The sequence below is a fragment of the Eurytemora carolleeae genome, unplaced genomic scaffold (genome assembly GCF_000591075.1).
Source record: "Eurytemora carolleeae unplaced genomic scaffold, Eaff_2.0 scaffold409, whole genome shotgun sequence".
Taxonomy (NCBI): domain Eukaryota; kingdom Metazoa; phylum Arthropoda; class Copepoda; order Calanoida; family Temoridae; genus Eurytemora; species Eurytemora carolleeae.
The window spans coordinates 175,277-200,531 of record NW_019397434.1 but is presented as its reverse complement, the minus strand read 5'-3'; the positions used below and the strand labels follow the sequence as shown (position 1 = coordinate 200,531).

The following is a 25,255-nucleotide window of genomic DNA, read 5'->3' as shown; positions in this document are numbered from 1 at the left end:
GCATATATCACAATGTGTCAATGTTTGCACTATAATTTGCACTCTTCTTTCAATTTTCTAATAACACAGCTCAATTTCATAAAAATTAGATTTCAAAAGTTTTAAGATGCTAATTATTTTAACTCACAAGTAATGACAAAATAACACTGCAAAAAGTAATAATAAGTAATAATTAAAGAAGTGTGATTTTACAATTAAAAGTAGAGTTAATTCTTTTTCTTAAGGTTCAGTATGTTCTGAGAAATTACTTTTAGATATTTCTCTCCGGCTTAGTTTGATTTCAACTGAACTTAAAGAATGATGGAACGCCTTTAATTATGAGGACTAAATGAATTTGTGTTTGAAAAATTTCATCAGTCATTTATATAGGTCGATCTTTACCTAACTAGATAGATATGGATCTCAATAACAGTACAATGCATTACAAATCTCTTTCTTTTAAGTGTGTTTCTTTTAGAATGAAATATAACCCATCATGGAGTGGAATGAATTTCAGTAGTATTACATTAGGGAGATAAGACCTGGAGGGTAGGAAGTTAGAGCAGTCCCCAAACTTTCCTAGATCGGAGTGATTATATAAATGTAGTTGAGATTTGTAAACTTATATTGGTGAAACTTCTAATGCTGGAATTCTCCAATAAAGTCTTTAAAGTTTTGAGGAAAAGTTTGAAAAGTATTTGAATAAATTTTTCCAAACATGAAACAAGAATCAAACTCAGTATTTTAAATGTTGATACTAAATTTACATAGAATTTACTCGTATATAAGCAACCCCTACAGACTACAGTTATACGAGTAAATTTACATAAAATTTACTTGTATATAAGCAACCCCTACAGACTACAGTTATACGGAAAGTAAATACTTTTAGGAATATTTCCTTGTTTAGTTTTTTTTCTAAAAATTTTTCATGTTATTAATTAAAATTTTATTGTGAGCAAAAGCACTTTAAATTAAATTACGCACATGTCTTTTAAATCTTGCTTTATTCCTCCCCCCCCCCTTTTAAACTAATACAACAGAACAATTTTAAACTGAATGAAATATTCCATTTTTCATTATTTTATAAAATTGCTCCAGGGGAAGTTTCTGAATATATCATTGATATTAAATAAAACTTGGAAAGAAATGAAATATATCTTTTAGAAATAATATTATTGAGATAAAATGTATTTTCACTAAGAAAATAGTTTATAAGAACGGCAATATATAACATAATTTCTTTATCGTTATACACTTAATCAAATATTGTTAAAAATTTGTTAGTGGTTTTGCTAAAAATGCTATTTCTGGGAGTTTTCCCGAAAAGTTTTGATGAACTAATGCAAGTTTGATTAATACTATTTTATCCACAAATCACATATACAGAGAAATAAAAAAAATTGACCTGTGTCCGAATTTAATTAATTTGAGCTGCGTCTTAAATCGCCAAAAACTGGTTTCAACAGAGCGCCGGCATAAATCTTGAAACATTGAATACAATTTTAAGTGAAACCAACCATATTTGAGCCACGGATTAAATTTAAGCCGCCGCTCAAATTCTTTAAATCTAGTCTAAGTTTGATTAATACTATTTATATCCACAAACCACATATACAGAGAAATCAAAAAAAACGAAAAAAAGATTTCTCTATTACTTTTTTCCAACTAATTTTTAAAGGGAGAATTGTTCAAAAAAAGGGCACAGTCCCTTTAAGTCTAGACTCTGACTGAAGATTGATTGATTGGGTATTATAGAAAAATCAGTTCCAGCGCTTTCCTTAGCGGACTCCGACGCATCTATATCAATAATAACGAGATCGAGGATATCTCTGCCAACTCATTCATTCATCTCAACAATATCAGGTAATCAGATTTGCATAGGGTTCAGAAAAAAATATATTTTTTGCCCTAAAAAACAAGTTTTTTTCCACCCACTCAAATTTTCTAATCCCTATATTTTTGCAACCTGTTGGTGTAAACCTACGATATTTAAAAGTTAGATTACTCTGACAGCTTTCACAGTCTGAAATATCTAGGGATTACAATAACAATTAGAAAATGAGATTTTGTGGCATAGACGTTTTATTTTGCGATACATGACCAATCCCAAAGGAGATTGAGATTGGACTTTATAGCCATCAGAAGAAGAAAAGATGCACCCACAGAGGTGGTTTTTTACATTTTCAGGCTATTTCCAAGGTAAAGGATGTGGGGAGGAGGACTTTACGTTTTAAACTTTTTGTTACTTTTCCCAATTAAATTCTTGTATTTTCACCACAAAATTATTTGGAAATTAAAGATGGAGGGGCGGGGGAGGGGGGTTAGTTTCCTATAATTTTGTAGATATATCTTAGTTTAATTTTAATAAAACTTTTAATGAGTTTTAAATCTTACCATTCTTCCTTGTCAAGAAACTCTGCATTAGAGTTGAATAACGAAGCTAAAGACGCGCACAGAGAAGTTTTGTGCAGTTCGCATTCATTTTTTAACATAGTGTTGCCTGTAAGGTATTTGCTATTGGTTATATACCTTATTAAAGGTGTTGTCCAAAAAAATAGAAACTTGCATATCGCCGATTCAAAGAAGCAATTAGCAAAACCCTGATAGGTCTTTCCTGCATGCAAGCTTGCACTACTTTTTAACAGTGTGGAGTTTGTGGTGTGTAACACTGTGGAGTGTGGAGTAAGGGGTTTGTGGTATTTAACACTGTGGAGTGTGGACTCGTGGAGTGTGAGGTATGTGGTGTGTAATATATATTACGCATTGTGCGTTGCGGAGTGTGAAGTCTGCAGTATGGAGTGAATGGGTGTGTAACATTATGCAGAGTTGTGTTCAATCACATGAATATCAGTATGTAGGTTATCAGTGTTGAGTGTAAAGTGTGGAATGTGGAGTGTGGAGTGTGGAGTGTGGAGTGTNAGATAGATAGATAGATAGATAGATAGATAGATAGATAGATAGATAGATAGATAGATAGATAGATAGATAGATAGATAGATAGATAGATAGATAGATAGATAGATAGATAGATAGATAGATAGATAGATAGATAGATAGATAGATAGATAGATAGATAGATAGATAGATAGATAGATAGATAGATAGATAGATAGATAGATAGATAGATAGATAGATAGATAGATAGATAGATAGATAGATAGATAGATAGATAGATAGATAGATAGATAGATAGATAGATAGATAGATAGATAGATAGATAGATAGATAGATAGATAGATAGATAGATAGATAGATAGATAGATAGATAGATAGATAGATAGATAGATAGATAGATAGATAGATAGATAGATAGATAGATAGATAGATAGATAGATAGATAGATAGATAGATAGATAGATAGATAGATAGATAGATAGATAGATAGATAGATAGATAGATAGATAGATAGATAGATAGATAGATAGATAGATAGATAGATAGATAGATAGATAGATAGATAGATAGATAGATAGATAGATAGATAGATAGATAGATAGATAGATAGATAGATAGATAGATAGATAGATAGATAGATAGATAGATAGATAGATAGATAGATAGATAGATAGATAGATAGATATATAGAAAGATAAATAGATAGATAGATAAATAGATAGATAGATGGATAGAAAGATTGGAGGAATCAACATTTTTTTGGAATTGAATCCAAATCCCAATTTTTCAATAGAAAAGAATTCCAATCCCAATCATTCACTGGAATTGAACGTCAATCCCAATTTTGTTCCGGAATAAAATCCCAATCACTTCTTAGAATTGAATCCTAATCCCAATTTTTTTATTGAATTTTGTCCTAATACCAATTAATTTCTTGAATTGAATCCTAATCCTAATTAATTTTTGTATTCCCAATTCCTGAAATTACTTCTCAACCAACTAAAGTTCGCAAATTCCCAAACTCAAATAGTTGCATAGATGCCTAGCCAGCCAGCTAGCTGTACTGGGTGACAAAAGCTGTCTTTATAAACAAGGGAATGTTTATTTGCAAAGAGGCGTGGACAGAATTTAATTCAGGGGGTGGGGGGTAAAAGAGGGAACACAGGTGGATATTAAATCTGATCTCCGAAATAAAAAAGTTTAAATTCCCCCCTTCCTCCTACTCCATGCAGTGTGTTTGCACCCTGATGAGTTATCTTATTTACATGCTCGTAAAATAAGAAAAAACTCGAATGCGCGGGAGAATTTATCTATGTGCGTGCAAGCATGCGTATGGTNTCTATATATATATCTAATAAAGCTCTTCGCTCATATATATGTATTTGTTAGCTATAACTGGCCAAACGGCTAAATCAATTTGACTTTAAAAAAATTCAGGAAACACAAGAAATTTTTTTAAAATTAGATTTTTTTCTCAAATTTAAAAAAAAAAATTTCAAAGTTTTTTTTCATTAAACAGGTATTAACGCCAGGCACTTAAACTAGTTGTTATCATTATTAATGTTATCAATTATTATTGTTATCAATTATTAATGTTATCAATTATTATTGCCTAGGATCCCCAAGTGTACTGCTAGGGTACAATCCTATCCTCTGTGATTGTGAGACGGATTATTTGCCGCGTATTGATGAACTTGCCGCTGCTGGTCCTTATCCTAGTATACCAGACATTGACAGGTATAGAGCTGGTCCTTATCCGAGTATACCAGACATAGACAAAAAAATACCAAAAATTCCGCCTACAGTCCCTTTAAGTTGCATGAAATTACGCGGACAGTCCCTTTAAGTTGAATTAAATTACGCCGATAGTCCCTTTAAGTTGCATGAAATTACGCTGATAGTCCCTTTAAGTTGCATGAAATTACGCCGATAGTCCCTTTAAGTCAGCTTATTCAAGGTGGCAAAAAAATCTATTCACCCTGGGGCCTGTACACTGTACAGCATATTGAAAAGACAACAGTATAAAAATATTGACGGTATGCGCATAAAAAATAAATTATTATTTTACATCTCTTGAATACAGGCCCGCATGCAACAAGTACACTTCGTACTCAACCTTTTGCTATCAATACTTTCTATATGTTTATGCAGTGGGACCCCGAAAACACTGATATTAGGAATCAAGGTTGGTTATTCTCAATGCGCTCCAATGTTTGAAAATGTCGTCTCCTTAGAATGATAGATAAATGATTATAGAGGCGAGAGTGATGTCATATGAGGTTTTTATCTATATTTTAGGAGACTATATTGTCCGTATATTGGAGCACATCGAGATTAACCAACCTTACTTTACAACCTTGAAAGGAATTGCCGAAATTTAAACAATATAAGCCTGTGCATTATTTAAAGTACACATGAAAAGTGAAATGGATCTGTGTACACCTCTCTGTGCTTCATGTTCAGTAGACTATTTGAAATCATTACTTGAGTCTAATAGTCGTCTTCCTATTCCACAGTTGTATGGGTTCCACTGTACCTTTTAACTATACATACTTACTACACATCACATAAATTTAGCTTTCGTTGCGTACTGCATGCAAGCAGTGATGCAAAGATGGCTTTGCCTGATTTACTATGGGACCCTTAAAATAAATTTGATAAACTGATTTTTTCAATTGTTATTTTTCCACAAAAATGACTTGCTTATTTCTTCTACAGGGAAAAAACAGAAGAATTATGAGAATTAATAAGGGAATAGAATAAAATCAAAATTCGAGGCAAATCGGTCAAGGGGTTCATGAGTTCTGATCGGACAAGCAAACAAACAAACAAAACACCCAAACAGACAAATGGAGATTATGGAGGATATATTTAGGATAACATGTACCTTGAACTCCTTGAATAAAAGCATGGTTGAAGGAGGACGGGGGGATGCGGAGAGAATGATGAGCTATCAACGACCACTGATTGATACGCCGGCCAGCTTGTTTCTCTGTGAATATCAGGGATGCAAACATTTTTTTTTTTTTTTTCAAAGCATAGTTTTTACAAATAAATTTCAGACTTTCTCGCTCATGATGTCTTTACAAACCTAGATTTGAGATCAACCCCAATTCATTTGAAATTATGTTTTAAAACTTTTTTAAACATTTACAAAAATCTGACAAAAAAATTATTGTATTTGAAGGCCCACTGTTTTCCCCTCTGTCTTTGCTGTGATTTCTTTGCCTGTGACTGTCGAATGCAGTGCCCAGATGGTTTGTATTTAAATTATGCTCTCTAATCATGGTTTCAACTGTAGTAGTGTCTGATCCAATCAGGGTTTACTGACAGAACCAATAAAGATTGCAAATGCAGTAGTAGTATCTAACTATCTTTCTACATTATAAATTTTGGAATTAAAAAAATAGCTTACCCAACTTTTACCCAATTTTCTTTACATGCACTGAAACAAGGATGAACAGGGTTGTGGGGTGTTTTGAATATTATCAGTTATTTCTCTTTTATACAATTTAAGTCTTGTCCTTTGTCTTAAGTTTAAGGTCTTTACTTTGATCATTTTTAAGTTTACAGCATATACCAAAACAGTAAAGATCTTTGGACCAGATTTTATGGATGAAAAAATATGTAGTTGAACTGTGTAGACATAGTTGAACCATTTCTCTTCAACTTTACCCGGCGCACAAGAGAAGTGGTTCAAGAAAATCTACACTATGCAGTTCAGCTACTTCTCGCAGGGACAATATTCCACCATTTGCATTTTCTTCAAGGGGCTGTAAGCTTAATTTCAAGCAAAGTTGGCGATGTCCGACTTGCAACCGTACCTTAAAAGCGTTGTCTGATCAAGTATGAACTATTGATATCATGTTTTTGTTTCTTTAAACTGTTTTTCATTTGTGGTTTTTTTGTGAATGTGACGCGTATAAGAAGCGATGGAGAAATTAATATTAACACTTGTCAGAAAAACAACAATATCTTCCACATATTTTTTATCAGATTCAGGTTTCAAGAGTACCGTTGTAAAACGGGCATTGCCATCTTTGCATGCAGGTCACTTGAAATTACAGCTATAACAGCACTTCATGGGGTTAATAATTTTTACATTTCAAGGTTTGGCGTGCTCGAATCTCAGGCGTTTATCGGCCGAAAGCGGGTTCGAACCATCTACCTGAACGCTAGCGAGATCACAGAGCTGGGTCCTCGGACTTTAAATGGTCTGGTGGAGCTTGAGATATTGCATCTGGAGAACAATCTTCTGCATAGTATTGGAACCAGTCAGTTCTCCAATCTAACTAATCTCAGGTTCAACATTTCAACAAATATTTTTTTTAATAAATCATCTATGTTAAAAAACAACAAAAGTTGTGTATTTTAGATAAAAAATGTGCATCTATATTGCTATATGTATAAAGTAGTCATCTCTTGTTTTTTGATTGAATGTCATAGCTCGAATTTCGATTCTGAACCACGTGAATGTTATCATGGCTAAGTTTAACAACTTTACATTGAGTGGTTTATATCGTCAGGGAACGGTGGGTACAAAAGCTAGTATTTTATATATATACCAGGCTTTTAGGGCGCTTCGCGCCGTATCTTCTAATTCAATTGTGAACATTTTTTCTTTGTATACATTGTAAAACAAAAACAAACACAAAAATTTCGCGGATTTAATAAAAAATTTTCAAAAATCGAATTTTGTTAGAGGCAAATTATGAAAATTCGATCATCCATAAACCTTCCCTGGGGTCACGTGAGGTCCCACAAAAAATATGGGCCTGATTAGTTCAGTCGTTTTGACGTTTATTGGAGTCAAACAAACAGACAGACAGACAGGTTAATAGCGCAGAAACATGGAGATGATAAATTATTTATTAAATAGTTAAATTCAATTTATGGAAATTTAATCAAAATACAAATAAAATAAAATAATTCGAGAGATTTATTTATTTATTTCAAATATCCTGAAAATGAAATTGATTGATTGATTGTCAATGAATGAAGCGTGGATGGATGAATGTGCTGCCAGATTACAATCCCTGGTAGATCAATATAAACTAAGACAACACCAAACGTTCGCAATAGAAAAATTCCAAGATTTGATCGTAACAACACCATCTTGTCCTGGAGACAAAAAATCCCTTTTTTTGATTGCTTTGTCTCCTAGAGAGATGTATCTCCAGTTTAACAAGTTGACCTTCATCAGCTCTGAAGCCTTTATTAACCTAAACTCATTACAGGTAACAATTCCTAAGGGAGTGTTCGCGAAAAACGAAAGGGAGTATAGTCTAACGTTGAATCTAATTCGATGGTGATCGCTACTAATCTAACTTTATAGCTATTGCGTCTGTAAGCTAGGAACAAATGGTTGAACACGGATTATATCGAAGAGCATAGCGTCCATACAAATTCACGGAGTTGAAACATTTCACTCAGATTGTACTAATCATGTTTAACCATTTTCTCCTTAAAGAAATAATATCAGTAGCGATCAAACCCGAATTTAATTCGACTTTCATTTTTGCGAACACTCCCTTTAATGGTTTTCCCGTTTCTCTCATCTTTGAACATCTAGATTTTACGGGTAACGTTTGTTGTGCTCACCATCATCCTCATCCTAACCGCCAGCAGCTTATATGTTTTTAGGAACAGGCTCCCAGGTAGATAAATCAATCAATCAACTAATTATCAAATCAAATCATATAAAGATAAAGATAAAGATAAAAATAAAAATATAATTAAAATTACTGCAGCAGGGGGGCTCAGATAGCTTAAACCTGTTTTCAAAAATCATCAATCAACCAATCAATCAACTAATCAATCATTCAATCAATCAATCATTTGCAAGATTCAGATAATATTTAAATGTTAGTTGACTGACCCCCCACATGCCAAGTCTGATCCCACATAAAATTCAGGCCCTTTGAATCATTCTTCTCAATGGTTATTGGTGCAAATAAATATAAAAATGTCTTTTTGAAGGTTGGGTATCCGGCCATTGTTCCACAAAGTTCCATCGTGAAGTTTGCATCAGCTGTTCATCAGCTGATCAGCTGTTCCTTCAGCAAGCTTTCCTTCCAAATCTTAAGGTAAACAATGAATAAATTTGTTATTAAAAACTGAATCGCGTAGAGTTTCCAATTGGAATTCCGTTGCGAGGAGTTATGCAGAATTGTGTGCAATTGTGCGCAACTGTTCTTGTATTGCGTGAAAAATTGCGGAATTGCAAGAAAATTACAGGGCCAGCCATTGGACGCAAGTAAATCCATTTGCGTTGGAAACCTAAGAATCATGTCAACAATTCATATCCGTAATAACTTTATAATGAGCAACAGGTTAAATATTGTTTTTTAAAAGATGTCTAAGAAGACCAGACTAAGGCTGAGATTTTAAGATATAAAAATTCTTTTTTGTAGAAATGTGATATAAAGTTTCGGGTTGGAGTTTCACCCCCATCGTATTCTTCCGCTAGCAAGCTAGTTCTTCTAGTTTCCCAGGTAAACATTTGTAATTTATAAATCAGTCTTATATTGTAATAAAAGTTCAGAAAATCAGGTGTGTAGATTTGAGAGAACACTAAAGGGCCAATTGTCAGAAAATTGTCAAAACTAGCTCTGTAAGAGTGAAAATGTTGGTTTTTCTTAAATGAAATTTGAGGCTTTTTCATCCAATCGAATTGAGTCTTTATCACAAACGCTAATTTTCTAATCCCTATATCTTTGCAATCCAATGTGGAAGACCATAGATATTTCAGACTATGAATTCTGTTAGATCAAATATTAAAGTGTTGCACCATTAGGTTGCAAAGATATAGCTATTAGAAAATTTGAATTTAAGGCAAATATACTCAATTCCTATAATAAAACTATGTAAATTTGGCAATTTGAATGCTTGTACATTTTAATACATACATAGTATCAATTTGTAGTCCCATCTTTATTATTTTTTTGGCTCGGGGAGGGGGTATTCTTTAAAATGCATACCCCGTAGATTCACATACAATACATTTCATTACTTGAGCATTATAGGCCATACATTTTCTTCTCTGAAGTGGGAACTGTTTTGTTGAACAATAAACAGGACTTTATAGAGCTTACATAGTCTGAATATAGTATTCTTTGCTTTAAGTATATTATCTCATGAATTTAAAGTTTTCACATATCAAAGAACTTTTTCCCAAATTAATAAAAAAATTTGTAATGCAGACTTACATTTAGGGTTTCCAATGGGAAATTAGTTGCGCTTAATTGCATGGAATTGTTCGGAATTGAGCAGAATTGCTTGGAACTTTTTTGCCTAATAAAAAAAAATTATCTGATGGAAACAGATTTTACTTCTAAACTATATAGTTTGTCAAGTTCCAGTCACATCAAAAGATTTCAAATTGTTAATTTTTGTTAAAAATTAATCTTTTAATTTTCTAGGTATACTTGGAGACTGAGTGGAGTAAGGTTAGATCTGTACATCTATCTAGTTCTCCTATCATAGTCCTGCTAGAGGAGATCACATCTCTTCAACTAGCCCAGGTTAGAACTCTAATTATTAATCATTTTTCTTAAGCACTTTGCCTTTTGTTAAGAATTCATAATAGAGAATGCTAGCACTACAATTTATGACTTTATCTAAAAAAAGAATAAGAGTTACTTGCTGAGTTGAATTCTTTACTAAAATAATCAAGGTGATGGAAAACATTTAAAGCCTTTTTGAAAAACACTAAAGGGGATGAAACACATCTATATAATGAAACAAGCCATTCATATTTATATGTGTGGCGTAGAGCTGGCCAAATGGCTGGACCTATTGGGCTGAAATTTTTTGTGGACACTCAGGAGTGGCGGGGGGGGTTGTTAAAGGCTAAAAAATTTCAATTTTTTTTCCCACGGGCAATGCCGGGTCCTTCAGCTATTATATTTTGGAAAATTGGAGAATAAAAATTGGTAGCACCACTCAGATAATATTTAATATTGTTTAAATAGTAAAGTAACCATTGTAATGTCTATATTTGTCAAGGTGCCTGAGTTTAATATATTGCTGGGAACCAGTCTAGTTCTCCGTTGGGCAGAGTCAGGATTCTGGCCAAAATTTCTCTTCTACCTAACTGATCAGGAACAGGTAAATAAATAAATAAATAAATACCCTTGGATGAAATGCTGGGTTTTGCCAATTGGTATTTTATAAATTGTCTAATGCTTGGCAGAAGATGTTAAAATCTTGATCTTATAGAGTGAAAAAGTTCTTTTAAGGCCTAGTTTAAATGCACCAGCTCTCATTGGGCTTGATTCACGCCTGCTACTTTATCATTTTCAAGTGCTCCGTCCTGAATTGTCATGTTATCTACATATCCAAAGAAATAATTTCCAGCTCTGTAAATCTTGCGTTTTTATTGGCGTAAAATTAAAACCTTACTTTTTCTCTTGGATTCCCTGTAAGGAAGGTCAAGATTTTTAGTTTAAGAAATTTAGGGTAAAATAAAATTCCTCTAACTTACCATAGGCGTAAAGTAGTCATGAATAATTAATTCTTGATACACTCAATACAATTGAAAATTCAATGATAATGTCTATTTTTCACTTAAAATATAATGAAAGATAAAATATGAAGAGAACCCACACTTATAATTTTCAATAATTCCGTCGGAGTAAATCTTCACTTTTGACATTTAGTATTTTTGAAATCCCAAATTGTAACTAAGGAAGAATTCTCCTCCATTTAAGCTTTTTATTTTGGTCAGTTTCAGTGCTTTATAAACTGCCTTTATTCTCAATAGACATTTTAGTTAAATTTTTTACTCACATTTATTCATCCTTGAAAGTCAGAATACAAATGTGGCCATTTTTCTGAATACATTATAAAAACATAAGAATGTCTGGTTTTGCAGAAAATTTGTTCTAATAGCAGATTTTTCAAAAGAATTATACTGAAATTATTTTAGCCCAAAATTTGTTGTTCTGAGGTGCTATAAATTACCATAAAAAAACTTGTCAGAATGATTAAATGGCTATGATTAATAGATTGAGGGTATACTGGGAAAGGAGACTGGGTATGACTGTGTTGGGCAGACCTCAGATGGGTCAACCTCCACACGCTCTACAGCAGAGGGGTCAGGTTAGTGCAAAAAGGTGTCTTGACTTGGGACAATAGAATGTAAAAACGGACGATTAGGTGACTTTTCAATTTAAATGTCAGTCAAGATCAAAAGTTATTTCCTCAAATTGATAGTTTGAGACTTACTCAAACTATCAATTTTTTATTCCTAAAATGCTTTAGACTAAAATTGCAAACTTTAAGTTTGAAAATGTTAGAGTTACAATTTAAAGTTTAAAACAGACATGTATATTTAAGTTTTTGAGAACATATATGTTTTCCAGGAAGTCCTAGATTTATGGAGAATTTTAGCCCCAGAAGTGATAAATTAATCCAAAGAGGAACCAAAGAGGGGATGACAGGAAGGCGGAGGGAGGGGAGGAAGGATGAAGATTGGAGAAGGAAGGAGGGAGGGCAGGAAGAGGAAGGTGTAATGTTGAGAAATGTGTTTTAAAGGTTTTTAATTTTGTAAAAAAATTAAATTATTGAAAATCCGCAAATTTTTTTTTAAATCCACAAAAAAAATTTTCTTCTTTGTTTTAAAATCTAAACAAAAAGAACATGTTCACAATTTAAATAGAAGATGGGCGTGAAGCGCCCTAAAAGCCTAGAAAGAAGGGAGCGAAGCCCCTTGAATTTCTAGTATTATAAATTTTGGGAAAATATTCACCCCTATCCGTTAAATATTATAAATTTTGGGAAAATATACACCCCTTAAATACTGAGCCGGTTTATACTTAAAGGGATTATTGTTGAACTTTATAATGACCCTCCATTTAAAGAGGGACATCCTGATTATTAATTTCTCCATCATTTTTGGAGCAATAAACCACAATTAAAAATTACAATTTTTCTAAAGATTAATTGTTTATATCTCATACATATTTGATCAAACAAAGCTGAATCAGATAGGTCATTTGAAATAAAACTTTAATCCCTTTAATTAAAATACTTTCTTTAATTTTGCTGACTTATTCCTAATTTATGAAGATTTAGCTGGGACTAGTGATGGGCACGTTTGACTTTTTTGCTTTGACAATTGTTCAAAAAAGAATTGCTTTCGTTTTTTCTCAAAATTATCATTCATATTCCATCTTTTTCTTTCATTTTCTCACATGTCCTTTCATTCGTTCTTAAAAACGACATAGTTTTTGTTTTTTAGAGTGATTCATTTTGTTTGGACAAGTTCGTTTTCTATCTGAAAGACACCCTTTTCCAAGAAAAATTTTGTTCTCTCTTCAAAATTGTGTTAGTTTAAAAAATGATGTCCATCTCTAGCTGGAACCTAACCATGCTCTTAGAATGTAACACTATGCCGGAATTGTGTTTCACATAATCCAAAATTATTAGAATCTGACACAGCTTCCCATTTTCTTTTCCAGGCTCTCCAGAGACTAGAACTTTCCCAGCAAATCCTTTTCTTCTCTAATAACTTCCAACTTTTGCTTCTTTTTTATATTTTGAGTTCAACTTTTTTTTGGGGGGGGGAAGGAGGGGGCGTTTATTGCAATACCAACGCCATCGCCAGACTTCTATCCACTTTTAAACCAAAAATAGTTTTCTTAGTTTTCTTCTTAGAGAAAGAACAAAATTATATTTTTAGGAAACAAACCAATATACACTTCTCTTGCTGTGAAGTGTGAAGTGAGGGACTATAAGCATAATTTCAAGTGACCCTCTATGCAAAGATGGCAATGCCAAATTTACAATGGTACCCTTGAAACCTGAATCTGATCAAAAATGTGGAAGCTACCTCATTTTTCTGACTCAAAAAGTGTTTATTTCTGTGAGTTTTTCCATTGCTTCAAAATAATCAAAAAAACCGCATATGAAAAAAAAATCACACATTGATATCTGATTCATACTTGAACAGACAAAGCTTTCAAGAGTACCGTTTTAAATCGTGCTTTGCCATCTTTGCATGGAGGGTCAATTTAAATTACACTTACAGTACCTTTAAATGAATTTTAATTCTATGATTTTGATGTCAAAGAAATTGAGTCTTTGTCACAAACTCAAATTTTCTAATCACTATCTTTGTATGAATTAGATTTCTATGTTTTTGTTTCTTTAATTTGTTTATTTTCATTTGCGGTTTCTCTGTGAAAGTGACTTGCGCATTTCTTGTTTATGACAAGTGATTTCGAGAAACTCACAGAAAAAAAAACACTTTTCGAGTCAGAAAAACAACAGTATATCTTTACATTTTTTATCAGATAAAGGTTTCAAGGGTACCGTTGTAAATAGGACATTGCCATCTTTGCATGGAGGGTCACTTCAAATTTTACGCCTACACTGCACGTGGATTTAATTCGGTTCTGTCAATATATCAGAAAGCTTTGACTTTCGATCACAATTTGAACCATTATACATAATATTTCAGCCTTTTTTCTAAAATAATTTGTTGTCGACATATACATTTTGAATGAATAAGTATAAAATAAACAAATTCGTAAGTTTAAAGATTGTTGAATTATAGACCAAAACACGTGTGACTTCAAATAAATCATACCGAATGCTTCTCGCTCTGGTTTATAGTCCGGGGTGACTGATAGAAATCCATTTTAAATGAATTTCACCAGAAAGAAATAGACTAGAGGAGCAACCCAACATGTAATGCAATATTGTATAGCAGTATTATTACGGAAAAGTTTGACTAATTCCACCCAGCTGTCATTTGGTATCAGTTCCGTTTTTCACCGCAAGAGGTCTCTTCTTGTCGAATTATTTTAATGTTCACAAATATAAAAACTTAATTCTTTACAATCATATAATTTAATATCAATTCTCCAATAAGAATTTGTTAGGGTGAAAAAATAAATTTAAAAAAAAAGATTCACTAATTCAAAAGCTGATTCCAAAAATTGCTACGTAGATGGAAAATTAAGTTGTATTCCTAATTAAATATATAATAGTCTTTGTAAGAAACTCACGTATATTTCCTTTCCCCGTTAGTGCAGATGCCAAGTAACGGATTAAAATATTGATATTCATTTACCCAGTTTCCAACTGATGATAAGGCTTGGGTTGAGTGAACTAGGATACATTATGTACAAACTTTGGTGGGGTTTACAATATTACAACAATTTGACCATTTGCATTCACTGAATACTCACTCTCACATTTAAAATTAATAGTTTGCTTTTGTAACTCATTCTTTTACATTATAAGGTCTTCATAAGACGACATTTAATGTAAATAGATTCTCTGACACTGGTTCAGTATTGAAAGCGGTGCTGAATTGATGCCAACTTGATATTGATGAAAATGATATAACTGTAAAATAAATGAATTGTCCATTGCGACATAGGAAATGTTGAACGGAGTATAGTTCTGATGAGATGGTACATCGCAATATTCCCATGCATCCCCGCTTTATCCCATTATCTTTCCCCACTCTCTACTTATTATGATTGTCCATGGCCGGTGCGAGGTGTCTGATTATACCTAAAGCTGGCAATAGTATCCCAACTTGTTTTCATTTAATTAAGCCTGCTCGGTGCTTTTATGTTATTATTTATATTCATGAAATATTTGCAGATTTTGGATTTTCAGAAAGCTATCAGAGATATCTTTCTATCTAGCAACTTTTTTATTTTAAGCAAGATATCTGAAATCTCAAAAATTTGTTAAAATGGTGTAGTTATGATTGATAGTTTTTGGATCGTTTTTGGGTCGTTTTTGGATCGTTTCGGATCGTTTCGGATCGTTTTTGCATCTTTTTTTGCATCATTTTTTTGGATCGTTTTGAATTGTTTTTGGATCGTTTTTGGTTCGTTTTGGATAGTTTTTGGATCGTTTTTGGGTCCTTTTCGGATCTTTTTGGATCCTTAAGGATTGTTTTGGATCGTTTTAGATCGTTTTTGCATCGTTTTCGGATTGTTTAAGAATTTTATATATTTAGAAAAAACTATTTAGATTTACTATAAACACTATACGAATGTCTTGTTTTATTAAATAGTTAAACACTATTCCAAATTTTGCCCCTGAAAGAAAATAAAAACAAAAAACGAATAAGCTGAAGCCACATCACTAGTCACATTACAGATATAGATCTAATAACACTATAGACCTAACTACAATAGAATGGAAGACACATAGATCTGATATGAGTAGGTTTGAGATATTGTTTGCTGTTGTTTATTTTCTCATAGTATTCTTTGTTTTGTTTTGATCCTTATATTTATCCAGGAGCATATTTACCACACATTGGAGCCTGGGAACCCAGAGTCAGAAGAGAGGGGGTTCAGGGCCCAGGAGGAGAGGATTTCTAGAGCCCAAGTTCTGATGCCCGGATCCCAGGGCCTTGAAGTCATGTTGCCAAACGGTCATCTTGTTCCTGCCACACTTGTTAGGTATAGATTATATAGATAGGACATCTTGGTAGGAGGAGAGATTATATAGATAGGACATTTTGGTAGGAGTAGAGATTATATAGATAGGACATTTTGGTAGGAGTAGAGATTATATAGATAGGACATTTTGGTAGGGTAGAGATTATATAGATAGGACATTTTGGTAGAGTAGAGATTATATAGATAGGACATTTTTGTAAGAGTAGAGATTATATAGATAGGACATTTTGGTAGGGTAGAGATTATATAGATAGGACATTTTGGTAGGGTAGAGATTATATAGATAGGACATTTTGGTAGGGTAGAGATTATATAGATAGGACATTTTGGTAGAGTAGAGATTATATAGATAGGACATTTTGGTAGGGTAGAGATTATATAGATAGGACATTTTGGTAGGAGTAGAGATTATATAGATATGACATTTTGGTAGGGTAGAGATTATGTAGATAGGACATTTTGGTAGGAGGAGAGATTATATAGATAGGACATCTTAGCAGGTGGAGAGATTATATAGAAAGGACATTTTGGTAGGAGTAGAGATTATATAGATAGGACATCTTGGTAGGAATAGAGATTATATAGATAGGACATTTTGGTAGGAGTAGAGATTAATAGGACATCTTGGTAGGAGGAGAGATTATATAGAAAGGACATTTTGGTAGGAGTAGAGATTATATAGATAGAACATTTTGGTAGGAGGAGAGATGATATAGATAGAACATTTTGGTAGGAGGAGAGATTATATAGATAGAACATTTTGGTAGGGTAGAGATTATGTAGATAGGACATCTTGGTAGGAGTAGAGATTATATAGATAGGACATTTTGGTAGGAGGAGAGATTATATAGATAGGACATCTTGGTAGGAGGAGAGATTATATAGATAGGACATCTTGGTAGGAGGAGAGATTATATAGATAGGACATTTTGGTAGGAGGAGAGATTATATAGATAGGACATCTTGGTAGGAGGAGAGATTATATAGAAAGGACATTTTGGTAGGAGTAGAGATTATATAGATAGGAAATTTTGGTGAGAAGAGAGATTATATAGATAGGACATTTTGGTAGGAGTAGAGATTATATAGATAGAACATTTTGGTAGGAGGAGAGATTATATAGATAGGAAGTTTTGGTAGGTGGGGAGATTATAAAGATAGGACATTTTGGTAGAAGGAGAGATTATATAGATAGGACATTTTGGTAGGAGAGATTATATAGATAGGACATCTTGGTTGGTGGGAGATTTTATAGATAGGACATCTTTAATGCTTTTAATCGTCTATTAGTTTTCTTGCCTTTCTTCCTAAATTCTGTATATTTATATTTAGTATTAATAGTCGGGTTCGATCCCCAACATGAATGCTAAAACATCATGAAAAAAAATTATAAACCCCTCAAAACCATCTGTATGTATGCTATCTAATTACTCATAATTGTATATTGAGCAATAGGCATTAAATGGGATTAGAGATATGAACTTTTAGATAGAGGTTTTAGATAGAGGTAAACCGAATAAACCGATTTAAAATAGCTTATCTCCCATAGAATGAGTTTAAATTATTTAATTGAAATTTTAGTTCTTTTAGCATTTTCTCTTTGTAATGTTTTTGTAAATTTTTTGTAATTCTGAGCATACATAAATAAACCTACCTTGGGATTTAGATTTCCATCGGCTTAAAAGTTTCCCACTGCTTTTTTTCATTCAAATTTTTTAGGAACGCCAATGGAAGAATAGTTCCCTTGGTCCATGTTCCAACGGAATCCGGCCAGGAAATAGGATCTCCAAGGAACAGAACATTTGGAACGCTTGGCACATCAGGGTTCCAATACAGAGTGTAGAAAGACAACTTAGTTCCATAAATTTGTTGTGTTGTTTTCTCAGTGATATAACGTTCCAAACATTCAAACTTGTGAAACACATTTCCAGGATCTATTGATGAGTTCCAGATTTATTGTTCCATAATGTAGTTAATCGTTCCAATCCAGTGTTCCACAATATCGTAACTTGTTCTAAAACCAGTGTTCCAAGATCTAGTAATTCGTTCCAAAATCATGGGGGGGGGGTTGTCAAATCGACCCCCCTGTGTGTCCTGGTTTTCGAGTACTCCAGTAGGGATAGGGTTAAGACGGATTAGGAAAACTAAAAATATTCGTAAAATTTGTCGGATAAAGATCAAAATTATTTAAGTTCAATCATAAGTTTCTAGCTCTATCTTAATCCTTATCTTAAAATGTGTAACCCTATAATCACACAAAACACACTTGCTGACACCAAAACTGCAATATAAAACTAGTCTTATAGAAACATGCTTTTATTTGAAATAAATCAAGTTTGTATAATTTTATTTTATTTTATCTAATATTAACAATTGAAGAGAAAGTTTTCAGATAATGTATTATTCACCCATAAATTAAACAAATTTCGTTTTTTTAAATTTAAATAAAAAAGGACATTTTTTTTGGGGGGGGGGGAGTGGGGAGTAATTGTTGGTTATATCTCACTTTTCTTTTTTCTTTCAGTCAATAGTCTGTCTGTTTATCTATCAATCTATCTTTCTATCCATCTTAAGATAAAAATATATCAATCTACATATCTACATATCTATCTATCATATCTATTTATTTATCTATCTATCTATCTATCTTTATATCTCTCTATCTATCTTTCTAATTCTATCTATAATTTTTATAATTTTATCTAAAGATAAAAATAATCTATCTATCTAACTATTTTATAAATATCTATCTTTCTATCTATCTTTATCTTTATCTATCTATCTAATTCCATATATTCATCTAAAGATAAAAATATATCGATCTACATAACTACATATCTATATCAGTTAAAACGCAACAATCTTCTTATAACATTTTATTCATAAACATATCTATATATATCTATATATCTATCCAACTATCTATATATATATATATAATATCTATCTAACCTTCCTTTTATATAATTACTAATTTATCTATCTTTCTGTATATTTATTTATCTACATATCTATCTTTCTATCTATATATTTATGCACAGATCTATCTACCCTTTCTTCTATATATTTATCTATCTATCTATCTATATAGTTAAACTCCTCCTGTTTGGGTAGTCACTATTATACATCTAATCACTGGTAATGATTCTAGCATTTAGTCCTCCATTATCATATCCATACTCAGTTATCTATCTATCTATCTATGTAATCAACAATAGATCTATCTATCTATCTATCTATCAATATACATCATTACAAAAGTCATCTTTTGTACACTGTAACCATTATCTAGTATACTATACAACAATTAATGATTTATCTATCTATTCTATCTATGTATCTATCTTTCAATCCTAAATATATTTATCTATCTATCTGTCTCTATCTTTCTATCTATCTATCTATCAATCAAAGCTGAACTTTTAAATGTTTGACATAAATGCCATACATTTATTAGCTCCAGTTGGGGCGGTGCAATTGAGAGGCAAAAAAACTTCATTGTTTTAATATTGTCCCATAAAAAAAATAAGTTAGAGTTAAAATATGTTTTTTCTAATATTAAGTTTGTACTAATTTGATAATTAATTATTTTTGCTTTAATATAAATTCTGTCATTCTGTTCAATTGTGTCCTGTTCTGATTGTCCTGTCCATATTCTGTCCTAACATATTTTCTTATCCTGATCCTACTCTCTTATATTTGATTTGCTCGTCTGTCCTAATTCTGTCCTATCCTTTCTTCTTGTCATGACATAATTCTGTCCTATCCTTTCTTCTTGTCATGACATAATTCTGTCCTATCCTTTCTTCTTGTTCTGTCATAATTCTGTCCTATCCTTTCTTCTTGTCATGACATAATTCTGTCCTATCCTTTCTTCTTGTCATGACATATTTCTGTCATATCCTTTCTTTTGTCCTGGTACAATATTTCGTCCTACCTTTGTTCCTTGATCTCTCAAATCTCTGTCCTATCCTTTCTGCTTTGTCCTCTTTGGAGATATGGAAAATATCCCTAGCACCAAAGACCCTTTTCTGAATCTCCTGTTTATCTTCTTTTCTTTTATTATTTTTTGCCTTGTTAATGTATTCTTATCCTTTATTTATTTTACTGTAGATCTTTCATCATAAATTCTTTATCTTTCTGTCTTTCTATCTATTTATAGATCTATAAATATAATATATCTGTCTGTCTATCTATCTATTTATCTATCTATCTATCTATCTATCTATCTATCTATATATATATATATCTATGTATCTATCTATCTATCTGTCCCTTTGTCAATCTATCTATCTATCGATCTATCTATCTTTCTATCTATCTCTCTAACTATTTACCTATCTATCTATCTATATATCTATCAATCTATCTATTTTGACTACTGAGGATCGTCATGAGGCGTGAAACATTATGTTTAGTGTAATTCTTTTTTTATAAGATGTGAAGTTTAAAAATTGAAATATATATATTTCTAAATATCTATCTATTTATCTATCTATCTCTTCCTTGTTTTTGTTAAAACAAACAAAACAAAGCTGGAACTAGTTTAATTTAATTATAAATCCTTTACTAACCTAATTCTCTCTACCTTAGGAAGTCCTAGATTTATGGAGAATTTTAGCCCCAGAAGTGATAAATTAATCCAAAGAGGAACCAAAGAGGGAATGACAGGAAGGCGGAGGGAGGGGAGGAAGGATGAAGAGTGGAGAAGGAAGGAGGAAGGACAGGAAGAGGAAGGAAGGAAAGGGAATGGAGTCATGAACCCATTGGAACAATGGTCAGATCTGTCAGGTGAAATTTTTAAATATTTATAAAAACAGGAAACTGTTATTAAACAGTTTTTAGAAATATTAACTCCACAAAGACAAATCATGGAAAAGAGAAATTCAAAAATATTTTTAAAAAGGATTGTGATCATGTTTTGCAACTATAGAACTGATAAAGTGTTCAAAATTCAATGAATTTGAGCTGTGTCTCAAATCCCCCAAAAACCAGTTTGAATTAAGCCCTGGCTTAAATCTTGAAACATTGAATACTATTTTAAGTAAAACAACCCATATTTGAGCTGCGGCTTAAATTTAAGCCGCAGCTCAAATTCTTTAAATTCTGCCTCTGATTATAATTTTTACAAAATAAGTCTTTTTTCAAGATTGACTCTCTGAGTCTTATTTCATGAATTTGTCAAATCATTTTTCAAACAAATTTATTTGTTCTAGATAGTGGATACGGTATCACAAGGGACCATCTTTACCAGACCATCCATCCGGTAAATATTATAAATGTTGGGAAAATATACACCCCATCCATTGTATATTATAAATTTTGGGAAAATATACACCCCTATATAGTAAATATTATAATTTTTGGGAAATTATACACCCCATCCAGAATATATTAGAAATTTTGGGAAATTATACACACCTATTCAGTAAATATAAGAAATGCTGGGAAAATATACAGTCCTATATATATAGAATATACAATAAATGTTGTGAAAATATACACCCCTATATATTAAATACAATAAATGTTGTAAAATTATACACCCCTATTCGAAAATATTAGAAATGTCGGGAAAATATACACCACTATTCAATAAATATTAGAAATGTTGGGAAAATAGACACCCCCATCTATTTAATATTATGAATTTTGGGAAAATATACACCCCTATCCATTAAATATTATAAATTTTGGGAAAATATACATCCCTATCCATTAAATATTATAAATTTTGGGAAAATATACACCCCTATCCATTAAATATTTTAAATTTTTGGAAAATATACACCCCTATCCATTGAATATTATAAATTTTGGGAAAATATACACCCCTATCCATTAAATATTTTAAATTTTTGGAAAATATACAACCCCTAAATACTGAGCCGGTTTATACTTAAAGGGAGTGTTGTTGTAACTTTAAATGACCCTCAATTTAAAGAGGGGCATCCTGATTAACAATTTCTCTATCATTTTTTTTGAGCAAGAAACCACAATTAAAAATAACAATTTTTCTAAAGATTAATCATTTATATCTCATACATACTTGATCATGCAGACAAAACTTTAAAAAGGGACCATTTTGAATCAGACGGGTCATTTGAAATTAAACTTTAGCCCCTTTAATTAAAATACTTTCTATAATTTTGCTGACTTATTCCTATTATATGATGTTCTTGCTGGGACTAGAGATGGTCACATTCAACTTTTTTTGTTCGGTTTTTTATCAATTGTTCAAAAAAGAATTGCTTTCGTTTGTTCTCAAAATTATCATTCATATTCCATCTATATCTTTCATTTTCTCACATGTTCTTTCATTCGTTCTTAAAAAGACATAGTTTTTGTTTTTTTGAATGATCCATTTTGTTCGGACAATGTTCGTTTTTTTCTGAAAGACACCCTTTTCCAAGAAAAATTTTGTTCGCTCTTCAAAATTGTGTTCGTTTGAAAAATGATGTCCATCTCTAGTTGGGACCTAACCATGCTCTTAGAATGTAACACTATGCCGGAATTGTGTTTCACATAATCCAAAATTATTAGAATCTGACACAGCTTCCCATTTTCTTTTCCAGGCTCTCCAGAGACTAGAACTTTCCCAGCAAATCCTTTTCTTTTCTAATAACTTCCAACTTTTGCTTCTTTTTTATATTTTGAGTTCAACTAGGGGGGAGGGGGGGGGGGGGCGTTTATTGCAATACAATCGCCATCGCCATATTTCTTTCCACTTTTACCTAAAACAGTTTTCTTCTTAGAGAAAACAAACCAATTTACACTTCTCTTGCTGTGAAGTGTAAAGTGTGTATGTTAAAGGAACTTATTCGTTATTTCAAGTGACCCTCCATGCAAATTGATGGCAATGCCAGATTTTAAACGGAACCCTTGAAACCTTTTGCATGACACCATGCGGATTTAACAGTTCAGTCCTTATCCCAGAAATCTTTGACTTTCGATCACATTAAGACCTATGACATACATTCTTTGCCTTTTCTTTTACACTTCTTTAGCCTTGAAGTGTGAAGTGTGTATGTTAAAGGGACTGTAAGCATAATTTAAAGTGACCCTCCATGCAAAGATGGCAATGTCCGCATTTACAACGGTACCCTTGAAACCTGAATGTGATCAAAAATGTGGAAGCTACTGTCGTTTTTCTGACTTAAAAAGTGTTTATTTCTGTGAGTTTTTCCATTGCTTCAAAATAATCAAAAAAACCGCATATGAAAAAAAAATCACACATNGATTCATTCTAATGAAATTTTCTAATTAGTTCCGAAAATCGTAATTTAGACCCGTTCTCGGTCTAATATGATGTGGGACACCCTGTAGAACCATTAATTCGTCAACATCAAGCTTTTTATACAGTTTATATAAAGTTCAAGATTCAGAACGGTTTATTATCTAGTTTAATGATGATCTTATTTCAGAAGTATAATTTTATGAATGTGTGAAAATAAAGATTAAAACGATACCCTTGAAAGCGTTGTCTGATCAAGTATGAATTAGATTTCTATGTTTTTGTTTCTTTAATTTGTTTATTTTCATTTGCGGTTTCTCTGTGAAAGTGACTTGCGCATTTCTTGTTTATGAGAAGTGATTTTGAGAAACTCACAAAAAAAAGAACACTTTTCGAGTCAGAAAAACGACAGTATATCTTTACATTTTTTATCAGATAAAGGTTTCAAGGGTACCGTTTTAAATAGGACATTGCCATCTTTAAAATTTTACGCCTACACTGCACGTGGATTTAACGGTTTTGTCAATATATCAGAAAGCTTTGACTTTCGATCACAATTTGAACCATTATACATAATATTTCAGCCTTTTTTCTTAAATACTTTGTTGTCGGCATTTAGATTTTGAATGAATAAGTATAAAATAAACAAATTCGTAAGTTTAAAGATTGTTGAATTATAGACCAAAACACGTGTGACTTCAAATAAATCATACCGAATGCTTCTCACTCTGGTTTATAGTCCGGGGTGACTGATAGAAATCCATTTTAAATGAATTTCACCAGAAAGAAATAGACTAGAGGAGCAACCCAACATGTAATGCAATATTGTATAGCAGTATTAGCACGGAAAAGTTTGACTAATTCCACGCAGCTGTCATTTGGTATCAGTTCTGTTTTTCACTGCAAGAGGTCTCTTCTTGTCGAATTATTTTAATGTTTACAAATAAAAAAACTTAATTCTTTACAATCATATAATTTAATATAAATTTCGACAATAAGAATTTGTTAGGGTGAAAAAGAAATTTTAAAAAAGATTCATAAATATAAAAGTTGATTTCAAAATACGTAAATACAAATTCTTTCACAGTAAGGTCTTCTTCAGACGGCACTTTATTTAAATAGATTCTATGACACTGGTTCAGTATTGAAAGCGGTGCTGAATTGATGCCAACTTGATGTTGATGAAAATGATAAAACTGTGAAATAAATGAATTGTCCATTGCGACATAAGAAATGTTGAACGGAGTATAGTTCTGATGAGATGGTACATCGCAATATTCCCATGCTTCCACTCTGTATCCCATTATCTTTCCCCATTCTCTACTTGTTATAATTGTCCACCATGGTTCGAGGTGTCTGATTATACCTAAAGCTGGCAATAGTATCCCAACTTATTTTCATTTAATTAAGCCTGCTTGGTGCTTTTATGTTATTATTTATATTCATTAAATATTTGCAGATTTTGGATTTTCAGAAAGCTATCAGATATATCTTTCTATCTAGCAACTTTTTTTTATTTTAAGGAAGATATCTGAAATCTCAAAAAATTGTTAAAATGGTGTAGTTATGATGTTATACGCCTGTGGTATGCGTCACATTAAATAAAGTTCTACATACCAATCCCCCCTCCCGATCGTATCCTATTGCTTTAATTAAATATTTTTATCATTCGTTTTTGCATCGTTTTTGGATTGTTTTGGATCGTTTT

The 25,255-nt window shown here is 32.0% G+C and overlaps 3 protein-coding genes across 3 annotated transcripts; all 3 read left to right on the top strand.

The window, feature by feature from the left end:
- Positions 1 to 6,590: 6,590 nt before the first annotated feature.
- On the top strand, positions 6,591 to 8,204 carry LOC111714272 (toll-like receptor Tollo). Its single transcript, XM_023489337.1, has 3 exons — positions 6,591 to 6,652; positions 6,988 to 7,179; positions 8,042 to 8,204. Exons 1-3 carry the CDS (start codon positions 6,591 to 6,593, stop codon positions 8,187 to 8,189), a joined length of 402 nt encoding a protein of 133 aa, XP_023345105.1. The 3' UTR covers positions 8,190 to 8,204.
- A 34-nt stretch (positions 8,205 to 8,238) lies between these two features.
- Positions 8,239 to 12,412, top strand: LOC111714270 (toll-like receptor Tollo). The gene is made up of 8 exons (XM_023489336.1): positions 8,239 to 8,265; positions 8,450 to 8,534; positions 8,857 to 8,963; positions 9,291 to 9,371; positions 10,299 to 10,400; positions 10,885 to 10,986; positions 11,886 to 11,979; positions 12,243 to 12,412. Exons 1-8 carry the CDS (start codon positions 8,239 to 8,241, stop codon positions 12,410 to 12,412), a joined length of 768 nt encoding a protein of 255 aa, XP_023345104.1.
- Positions 12,413 to 20,910: 8,498 nt separating this feature from the next.
- Positions 20,911 to 21,579, top strand: LOC111714278 (uncharacterized; the record flags this gene model as incomplete). Its single annotated transcript, XM_023489345.1, is given in 2 exon segments — positions 20,911 to 21,104; positions 21,530 to 21,579. Coding segments are annotated over 2 exon segments (234 nt in total), but the record flags the coding sequence as incomplete, so codon positions are not given.
- Positions 21,580 to 25,255: the final 3,676 nt, after the last annotated feature.

Bases quoted from the DNA above. Each gene is read 5' to 3' on its own strand.
- LOC111714272 (XM_023489337.1), top strand. From the start codon at position 6,591: ATGCAGTTCAGCTACTTCTCGCAGGGACAATATTCCACCATTTGCATT. The intron at 6,653-6,987 runs GTAAGCTTAATT...TTACATTTCAAG, and splicing joins TGCATTTTCTTCAAGGGGCT to GTTTGGCGTGCTCGAATCTC. The intron at 7,180-8,041 runs GTTCAACATTTC...TTTGTCTCCTAG, and splicing joins TCCAATCTAACTAATCTCAG to AGAGATGTATCTCCAGTTTA.
- LOC111714270 (XM_023489336.1), top strand. From the start codon at position 8,239: ATGGTTGAACACGGATTATATCGAAGA. The intron at 10,401-10,884 runs GTTAGAACTCTA...ATATTTGTCAAG, and splicing joins CATCTCTTCAACTAGCCCAG to GTGCCTGAGTTTAATATATT. The intron at 10,987-11,885 runs GTAAATAAATAA...TATGATTAATAG, and splicing joins ACCTAACTGATCAGGAACAG to ATTGAGGGTATACTGGGAAA.